We start from the raw sequence: 10,023 nt of genomic DNA, 5'->3' as shown, positions 1-10,023 counted from the left end.
GTCCAAAGAATCAAAGTAGCTGGTCTCAACCGGCTTAATTGCACGACTTTATCTCCGATCAATGCTCTCTGTCAAACAGAATCATAATGTGCTTGGTTCATCACAGAAGCTTTTCTCGGCCACTTTACTGGTGTGTCTTACTTTAATTGATTGGCGTGGAGGGTTGATGTATGGCCTCAAGGCAAAGAGCATGTGGGCACCATTCCCAGACATAGAGCTGCAAATACTTCCCGTAAAATTAATCAATTCAAATCAAATATTGAAAGGCCTAGAAAAATAAAAAAGTTTCATATTGGATTGAAGAGTTTGTTTGCTTTCTTTTTTCTCACATAAAACAATCTGCCCAAAGACTTTACTTATTCTAAAGATCAACCCCTCTTGCCACTGTAAAGCAGCGTACAAATTCTTTTCCCACCCTTTTTATGAAGTTGTTTTGTCATTTAATACGTCCAAACAATTTAGACATTTTTTTTTCTTTCCCATAAAACACCGACTTCGGAGATCAGAAAGTCAGATATTGCAGTTATTCATCCACGTGTCATGTTAAAATAGGCTGAACAAACGTGTGTATTTTATTCGCTTAAACTAAACTGAACAGGTGATGGTCGCTGCAATCGAAATATGACCTTGGAGCGGAAAGCTTTCGACCATTTCCACTGGTTAATACACAGGGTGGTGCTTTCTTTAGTTCGAGCTCTACTGATACAGGTAAATACTTTTTTTTTTTTTTTTTTTTAAAGCCTTAAACTTTATTTGGTGATGAAGTTTTTCCATGACTGAGTCGGGTTTTTCTCCTGCTTGTGTCCAGTGGGAGGTGTTGCTGCCTGGCTGGTAGATGCTGCGGGGCTCCAACGTTACTTCCTGCGTCTCTCTGTGCGTGCTGGCATTGGCAGATGTGAGCTGCTGCTGCTGCTGCTGCTGTGTGTGCACTCGGCTCTCCGCTCTGCTCTGTGGAGAACGCGCCGACGGATTATCCTGCTCGGCGACGTTAGCTCGTCGGCTAACGGTAAAGACAGCAGTCGAGGTGGAGAGCCATGAAAAGCCGCCGGACCTAGTGAGAGTTAGTCGCGGCTTACTTCAATACTTTAATGTACGTAGATACCCCCCCTCCCCCCAAAAAGGGGTTCGTTTATCATGCTGTCGCCTCAGGGGGGAAACTTTTTTGTTGAATTTCTACTTGGGAAAGGCTAGCTCAGGAGCTAGCAAAGCTACAAACTATTTTTAATTGGCTTTCAGCTCAATGGCTCTCGCTTGTTTTTCCTTGTCATAGCGACGGCTTGGGAAGTTGGGAGAGGCGCAGTGAACTTAATGACAAACCAAAGCCTGGTATCGAAGCGTAACCTCACAAGACTTTACTGGCAAAGGAGCGACAATGAAGAAGCAATTCAATCGGATGAAGCAACTCGCCAATCAAACAGTTGGCAGGCAAGTACCGACGTCTGCCTTGTTTTGGAGCTTGTCACGGTACCAAACATGCTTTTCTTTGGGTCTTTCGCCCAATACAAATTGATATAATTTCACTTTGAACCATTCCCTTCACAGACACACACTTTCTTACTGGTTATCACATGAGCTACCATTTAAAAAAAAAAAAGAAGAAAAAATCTTGTCGGTAGTCGCTGGGTTGAGAAGCTGGACAGACTTTCATTAGCTAACAACCAAGTTGAAGGGCTCGTGACTCATTTGTTCTCATTATTACTCTGATTGAGGGCACGTATTTTTTGAATGAAAGTATGGATATCGAACGCTAACTTCATTGCTGCTGAGTTCGCAGTCTGAAATGTGCAAACTTGACCGTGTATTATGTGACACATGGAGGGTGGTGGTGAGGGGCGGCTTTGCTGGCCAGAGCCATACCTGCTTTTACGTGTCCTGGTGCTGCTGAGTTCAGACAGGATCCGAGTGTGACACGCCTGCAGTGCTAAATCAGTGGATGAGTCGCTTTATACTGGGTTACAGCAAAAGTGATGCGCTCATACTTGAGCACAAGGAAGATTTGTGAAACACGAGATGCTCAGCTTAAAAAGAGGCTCCCAACTTAATACATCTAACATAGATTAATGAGCTGCTGTCTCCAGTTCATGCATCACTTTTATCTTCAATCTGAAATGTGCTTCAGTGTTGAAGCTCAATGGGAGGGTAGAACTGTTAGCTCGGGCCATTATGCCAATTATGTGACGACACATGGCGTCCCCTGTATAACTGTATACCTAAAGTAGTGTCTCATTGTGAGACACGTCAGGGGATCTTTTTTTTTATGAGGATGTGTGGAGGCACGACTGTATTTTGTGGTTGTCGGTGTACAAATGTAGATGTCAACAGCGTTTGGCGCCTCAGGCAGTAGGGTGGTGCATCGAGCAGTGGATGGTACCAAAAAAAAGAAAAAAAAAAGCCACTGACAGGCTGGGAAGAAAGGGTTGTTCATCTTCAGACAAACCGGCAGAACTGGTTTGTAGGGGGATATTTCGAGGTTTAGTAATCATTTTAATGGGTTCAATAAGCAACACTCAACTCAAGGAATGGAACAACCAGTTATTCGTAGCGTAGTCCACTAACTTGCGAAAGTTGCTCTACAAACTGTCTATGTCAGCAAAACTGCTGCAGTAAATTTATTTTAATCTTGGTGGTGTATGTGACAAAAGAAGAGCCCATTAAAGCTTGCTGTGTTTCGGCATCACTTGTCAATCAAAATCAAATGTGCCTTGACACAGTGTGCAAACGCTTACTGCCATTCGAGTTTGTCAAAGGAGACGTACTGTTTCATGCGGGCAGAGTACAACAGCACTCTTCTCAACCATATCTTTATTCCTCTTTGCATAGCAGCTGGTTTTTAGTGAGTGGAGTGAGGCACTTCTTGTCAAGTCCACTCCTTTCTTGCTCGGGGGGTGTGCCAAAGCAAAAAATGCAAGAACAAATAAAGGGGAAAAAAAAGTTCCCACTTCTGAAGTGCAGCGAAAGCAAGTTAATGAGAAGATATGAAGGCTGGGTTATTCTACTCTTTGTGACAGGGTTATTCTTGGATTGGCAGTCATGTCATACACCCAAATGTGTGCTCTCACACTATTTAGGCTTTTTCCGTAATATGCCCCACTGTACTCTGGTACCCAAGGCATCATATCCTCATGTAGAAGTCGCCCCCCCCCCCCCCCTTTCTATCCTTTGTAACCTCCAAAAGAAACCCTACTGTTATACAAGACAAGAGTTGCTGTCTTTACTTTCAACTTTTTAAATTGAGTTACGTTTCGGCCCTGACTTTTCAGGAGGGAATAGATGTTTCTCAAGATGAGTTTGGCCTCTGAGCGCTGGTCAGGTTTAGGCTTAGATTGACCAATTTTTCAGCAGTTCGCACAGAAGCAGACAAAGTGGTTTGGACTACTAAACGGAGTAATTATCATGTTGACATCCATTCACAGTTTATTTGATGATGACACTCCTGCCACCAAGGTCTGCAAAGAGAAACGTTCTATTGGCCAAAACTGACGACCAGGAGAAGTCGGACAGCTGGAATACTCATAGTTTCCCCCGCTGCACAGCACCAGCAGTAAATTAGACCTGGAGAGTGTAATGCAGAAAACAGACGTGTGTGTGCATGCAGTAGTTGCTTGCTCTTTTGTATGCACAAGTGGGCTTAATCTCCTCATGTATATGCCCATCTGAATGAGTGGTCCATTAGAGCTTGGTTTTGGGGCAAGCAAGCATTCCCTGCTTTGTCCATTAAGTTTGTGGTTGCTTGCGTATCTGCGTCTGCAAAATGTTTGGAGTGCAAAAGGCCCTCTCTCCGCTGCCCCCTGGGTTCCTGTGATTGTGCGAAGGCAGAACACTGTGTCCAGCGAGCAGCGGCTCTGAGGAAATCTCTCCTTCTTCTACAAACAGGAAGCGGCCTCCCAGAGACATGCTTTCTAGAGGACAGGAGAGAGGGAGAGCTGGGAAAATGGATGTAGAGGAAGAGAGTGAAATCGAGGTGCGTGGAAAAGAACAGCGTGATTCATACTAGGGAACATGGCGAGGACTTTTTTTTTTTTTTTTTCATATGTCTTTGGAAAGCGGCTGTGGTTTCCTCTCTGTGAACTCTGCGAACCTGAATCAATGTTTCGCAGCAGATTGGTAGTAATACCTTTACGGGAGACGGCCACAACTGCTATCTGCACAGAAATAATTAGTTATATGCAGCAGACGAAGAGCGAGCTTATATTGTGCACGTAATGTTTGGTTTTCGTTTGCGATGACATCATCTCTGATTCTCAGGAAGTCATCTTAGATACATTTTGTTAGTGCTTCGGGAAGAAATCAGATTGTTGCCTCACAGTTTGGTCCACTCAAGGGCCCAGTCCCAGTTCGTTTCCTTGGCCCCATCATTGTGTTTTGGAAAGGTTTGGGCCCCACTTTTCTTTTTAGGATCAAGGGGTAATGGTCACCGAGCCCTTTAGCTGGAGCATCAGGGGCCATTTAAACGACTTGATGACTGTTTCTTCTTGATACTGAAAAAGCAAGGGGTGCCTACCCTACCTGCAAATACGTAAAGCAGAGGAGTTGGTCCAAAGGGGACATTTTAGGATTAGGTCAATCATTGCTGATAAACTTGTCTTTGGACTACAGAGGCTGCCAGTAAGCTCAAGTAGAAATGTTTTAGAAGGTGGAAGGCCACCAGCTCATGTCCGTGGGCCCCGGATGTTTAGAAATGAACTGAAGACATACCTGTGCTGTTAGCTCTCACTGTGTTGGTGCTTATCAAGATAAGAAAAGATCCACTCAACTGTCCCAGTGCTTGATCTCTCATCCACACAGGACTAATTGCCAATCAATTAAATAATCGTCACAATTACAGTAATTCCTGACCTTTGAATGGCTTGAAGTTAAAGATGACCTGATCTGTAGAACATTTACAATTTGAAAAAAAACAACAAAAAAAACAACAAATGTTTATTGTCGATTATTCACTGGTATTGTAAACAGCAGTCATCTGTAATCCTTTTTTGATGACAGACTGTAGTGTTGTGCCATTTCTTTAGATTCATTTTCTTTGAAAGCCCTTGTTGGACTTGAGAAGGGCTCGAGCTGAAAAGATACTTTCCCAACAGAGTTCAGCACAATGCCAAGTGCTGAACTGACAGGGATAGGTGACACTGGGCGTTTCCCCGTGTCTCACTTGGCCAGTGCCGCAGACACAATGAGGTGTGTCAGATCGGACGCCTGTGCTGTACTGCACCTGGTGATCTAGACGTTTTAAGCTGGCTGGCTTTGTGATTTCGGCTGTAATCCAAATGGTAAATTAGAGAGTCGGAAAATGGATGTTCCGTGACAGAGCGAGGATCTTTTAATTATGATAATTACCCATCTCACTTCCAGGGAAGTACTTACTGTTGGGAAATTTTTACTTATCTGACATTGTTTAGTTGACTTATCTGACAGCGAAGGTTCCTTGGAATATCAACACGGCTCTCATGTTATTTTAGTTTGAAGGGGAACAAAACAAGTTTTTCAGTGTTTGCGGACATTTCGCTGACAAAACATCTTGAGTACAATCTAATCACTGCCACTCTACAGAGTTCTGTACAGTGCACTATTGTTTGATAACCTATTGGTCTGTTGTTCTGACATGTGGAAATAAATAATCCAATATAAATCAGTAAGTAGGAACTCATCCTTCGTCATCAGCTTGCACGTGTCAACTTTATCTTGATTTATCTTTATGCACAGTGGGTAGAAGTCCCTCGCACTTCATCCCAGCGCTATGCTCCCTCATTCCCAAGTCTAATGTTTGCTTAACAGCCCACCAATCAGCCACACAAGGTAGAGTGTATGAGCTGAGTCACTCCATTATTCCTCCAGCTCCTTTCTGCTGGGGCCGGTATCCATTACCTTATACCTTCAGCTGCCAACTGCTGAAGCTGTAAGAGGCATACCCTTCCTCCTCGTCGGCCTGCTGATTGTGTTGACTAGCTGGTAACAGCCGCTCTATTGTGCTCGTGGCTTCAGTATCCACTTACTCCCTTTTCTACTTTCATAGTAGGTCGTCATGGTTACCATTCTGAGCCATTGGCCACAGCCGAGCCGCAAGGATCTCTTGTTGTGAAGAAGTCACATGCGGCGCACAGCGACACACTTTCTGTAAAGGCTGCTGCTTCAGTGAGGCACGTTAGGGTCAACACCGCTCGCTCTAGGTCAGCTGATGCTAGCAAAACAATTGTTGTCTTGTTTGTTGTTTGTCCACTGATGAAGCGCCGTGACACAGTGCTTTTTGAAAGTTGGGATGCACAAGCGGCGCTTCTTATCTGAAGGTCTTTCACGCGTGTTCCGATCAGTCGGTCACAGCTCGGTTAGAGCAATATTTGCACATCATATAAACACCTCGCCAGCTGTCCTTGTTCACATTGACATCAGTAAGAGGAGCTCAGTTAGCCGTGCTATCAGTCCAGCTTTTGCTTCACCCTTTGCATGCATAAAGTTTAGTCTGGCTTCATTTGATGTTTTGTTTTGGTTCGGTTCAGTCATGAGCTTCAGAGGTCATCACATCAAGTCGACAAACAAATAAGGATAGTCGCATTGTTTGCGTGCATTCAAACTTAGCCAATGACCAAATTACACAAGTGTATAAAAGAGTGTGTTCATGGTGGAATAACTCTACTTGATGAATGCAGTGGTTTTTCTGACTGGGACCGCAATACGAGCTTTTCAGCTTGTAATCTGCAGCAGAACAAGGACTCCATGCTGCGTCTCATCTGTTCTCTACAGCTCTCTGGAAGTCTTATCTGTAGATTTGTGTGGGTTACAAGACGTGACCTCATGAGCTTGGCTCTGCATCTCTTCCAGGGAAAACCTTTCCCTTCATCTCAAACCTCTAGCTTATTTATACTGATTTGGCTCTTTTTTTTTTTTTTTTTTTTTTTTTTCCCTTCCTCGACCTCCAACCCACAAAATCAAACTATTTGTTCGTCTTTCTCTCAGAGTCTCAAACTATGAACCCCCGTCTATCAGTCTTTCTCCTTTTTCTCCCGGCTAACTGCCTGTGTGTTGTAATTGAAAGCAGCTGCCAGGAGGTTACTGTCGTTCATAGAGAACAGTTTTTGGAAGAGGGCCCAGGCTTCATTTAGAGCTCCGGTACCCAAAATGCAGTCAAGCAGCAGTGTACAGGTCTGTTCGAGGCGCACTTGGAAAAGTTTGCACATTCGTTAGGAACAACAATATCTGCACAGTCCTCAGTACTGAGACAGAAAGTTTGACTATACTTGCATGAGAGGGAGGGACTTGGAGCAAAAAAAAGGAAACTGAGGCATAGTACCGGGGGGCCTGTGAATTCGCTCCATTTCATTGGTTGTATTGTGTAGTTCACACAGTGTTCAGCCAGCTTGATATGCATCCTCTGAACAGCCTGCTATAACACATCATATAAGCATGACAGCGCTGATGCAGTGTGTTGGTATTTGCATCAGAAGAAATAAAGAATACAGCATTTTGTTAAGCATCCTTTTACTATATTGCCACAAATTATATTCCCAAGTAGTCTGCCAAACTAATTGTAAGTAAATTGCATGTAAGCCTGACTCGAATCAGAAGCCCCCGGCATAAGTGAAGGTGTTGATAAGCAGTCTGAGCTCAGCCTGTGATTCCCAGCCTACTCCTTTTAAGTGAATCTAATCTGTCTGACCTCTTCAAGTCCAGCTATTAGTTTACTATTAATAGGCTCAGGCGTAGCAGGAGTGTTGGGCCTCACTGTACAACACCACAAGCTCGACTAGTAGCAGCTTAAGGAAATTAAAGCTCATTCAACTATTGGTTTCAACCCTCCTTGGGTTGACAGCAAAAAAAACACGATGCATAAGGAATCCATTCATATTCAACTGTGAAGGTTTGTTTGAGCACGCCAGCCTGTTGCTTGGTTGTTTGAGCCATGGCAACAAACTAAAGAGACCCACCCAGCCTTGAAAGATTCCCACAGATGCCCATGACACAGTTCTAGTTTCCGAGCTAAGTGTGAAAACCAGTCTCCCTGAAGTGGCAGCAGTTTTTACAGTAAATGCAAAGTCCATTGAACTACTTATCTGCTCTCATCTTCTGTCAGCGCTCATGTATACGCTCTCTGTTGTATTTTCTCACCCACAGAGCGGAGAAAACAGAAGTCCTCAGCGATGACCTCCTACAGGTAAATCATTAAGCACTTTCCACAGGGCTCTGACCAGCTCTTATCACAGCAGTGACCAGTTTCTCTCCCTTTTGACTGAGATGAGTTTGTATTACATGTAGCATGAGTTTGTAATGCTAACCATGACATACTGTGAACTGAGCAATCGTCCTATTAAGGTCAGTGATGCTGTCGCATTGAGGTTCAAATTTTGACACCAACGAATCAAAGAGGTTTAAGTTTTAAATGTTAAAATCAAACCCGTGAATTTTTTTTTTCCTGTGTGCATTTGTGGCCACTTGCCCACGTCTGAAGGAGTCTGAACCAATCAGCCACTCATACTGGCAAAGGTGTACATCTTTATTGGTCTCGTAATTCGATTCAATTCTGATTTACCTGTTAATGATTAGATGGGGAAGAGACATTCTTCTCCATTTCTGTTACGGTGAAAAATGTGATTACAATGTTCTTTTGAACACGTCAGCTAATTACCACAAGAAATAAATTCAAACGCACTGAATGATTGAAAAGGACTAACTTATTTCTTTTAATTTAAGTGTCAAAGTGCAGGTTTTGAGAAATAAATTAAAAAAAATCTAATTATAGCATCATAATAACTCTTTAAATAACTTGAAAATGGTACTAAATCCCCTACTTGGGGGGGGAGGGGGGGGTTTCAGATAATTTGGTAGAAACATTGGTGCTTTAACCATTCTAATTTAGTAAATCATATTTAATATTTCTAAATTGTCTGTATCCTAAACTATTCCGCTGTCAAATCCGCTTTGCCTCAGCAGTGTATATAGATGACAAGAAGAATGAAACCCTAATTATTAAACTTCATCGTTTTTTATTGATGAAAATACCAGCCAATGAACAAACAGAGTGAGGTTGGTTTTATTTGTCGAAACAGGGAGCGCCTAGTTTATCAAAAATGAGAGCCGCTTTGGTGTAAAAGGAGAAGTTTTTATTGTTTTGTTTTTTTTAAACCTGGACCTTATTTCTGGGATAAAATACGTTCATCTACTCTCCGATAATAGTTTGGTGAAAGTCTGTGTCATTCGAAAGATATTTAGATCACTTGAGATCTGCGTATATCCATAAAACGGCAGAGAGCAGGGCAGAGACAATACAGCCTCTAAATAAGGCATTATCGGTCTTTATTTCACCGATACTTTAAAGGAATAGTTTGCCTCTTTTGACATGAAGCTGTATGACATCCCATACTAGCAATATCATTTATGAACATATTCTTACCCCCTGCTGCGACCTGTGAGCCGAGTTCCAGCCTCGTTTTGGCGTTGACGAAGGTAGTCCGGCTATTTGGCTGGGGTTGCAAAAATAAAGCGTTTTGCTTCTCAAAACAATATGCGTTCAAAAGAGTAATACATTTAGATCACAAAATCGTTGTGCAGGAAAAAGTCAGACCTCACAATCGTTAGGCGCTATTTTCTCTCCCTTCGTATCACTGCGTGCTGTGCAGACCATGCAGACCGAAGTGCAGACCGAGCAGTCCCCTGCTTCTGAGCAGGAAACGCCGTAACAGGCTCGTTCACTCCAGTAAGGACGTCTATCGTACTCAAAGTTGCTGTCCACGTTGTCAAAATCTGATAAATGTCCTGCGGTGTTGCACAAAACTAGCAACAGCATACTCCGCGTGAAGTTAGCTGACTGTCACAGAGCACGGAGTAAATAAGCTGTGCTCAGCGGCGTGCGGCAATGGCGTCATCCAAGTAGACGCATAGTCTATAGTCCCGATAGTCCACAATAACAACTACACGGTCAATTCTGAACTAACAGTGCAATAGTTACACGTTCATTCATTCATTTGACGAACTTCTCCTGTAATTAGCTGGAGAGTTGGCTAATCGCTTTTTTCAGCAGGGGTGATGACTTGCTTTTTT

The 10,023-nt window shown here is 43.2% G+C and overlaps 1 protein-coding gene across 5 annotated transcripts in view; it reads left to right on the top strand.

The window, feature by feature from the left end:
- Window positions 1–882: 882 nt before the first annotated feature.
- Window positions 883–10,023, top strand: part of arhgap17a (Rho GTPase activating protein 17a) — a 28,607-nt gene continuing 19,466 nt past the window's right edge. The window contains exons 1-3 of one of the 5 annotated variants that reach the window (XM_075458158.1): window positions 884–1,090; window positions 1,271–1,425; window positions 8,101–8,140. In XM_075458158.1, the coding sequence (XP_075314273.1) occupies window positions 1,373–1,425; window positions 8,101–8,140 (93 nt within the window). In that variant the 5' untranslated portion in view covers window positions 884–1,090; window positions 1,271–1,372. Of the gene's footprint in view, window positions 1,426–8,100; window positions 8,141–10,023 lie in introns of all 5 variants that reach the window. The other 4 variants (XM_075458160.1, XM_075458159.1, XM_075458162.1 and 1 more) reach the window with 4 other exon arrangements.

Source organism: Odontesthes bonariensis, chromosome 23, assembly GCF_027942865.1.
Source record: "Odontesthes bonariensis isolate fOdoBon6 chromosome 23, fOdoBon6.hap1, whole genome shotgun sequence".
Classification (NCBI taxonomy): Eukaryota; Metazoa; Chordata; class Actinopteri; order Atheriniformes; family Atherinopsidae; genus Odontesthes; species Odontesthes bonariensis.
This window is presented reverse-complemented; position numbering and strand designations above follow the sequence as displayed.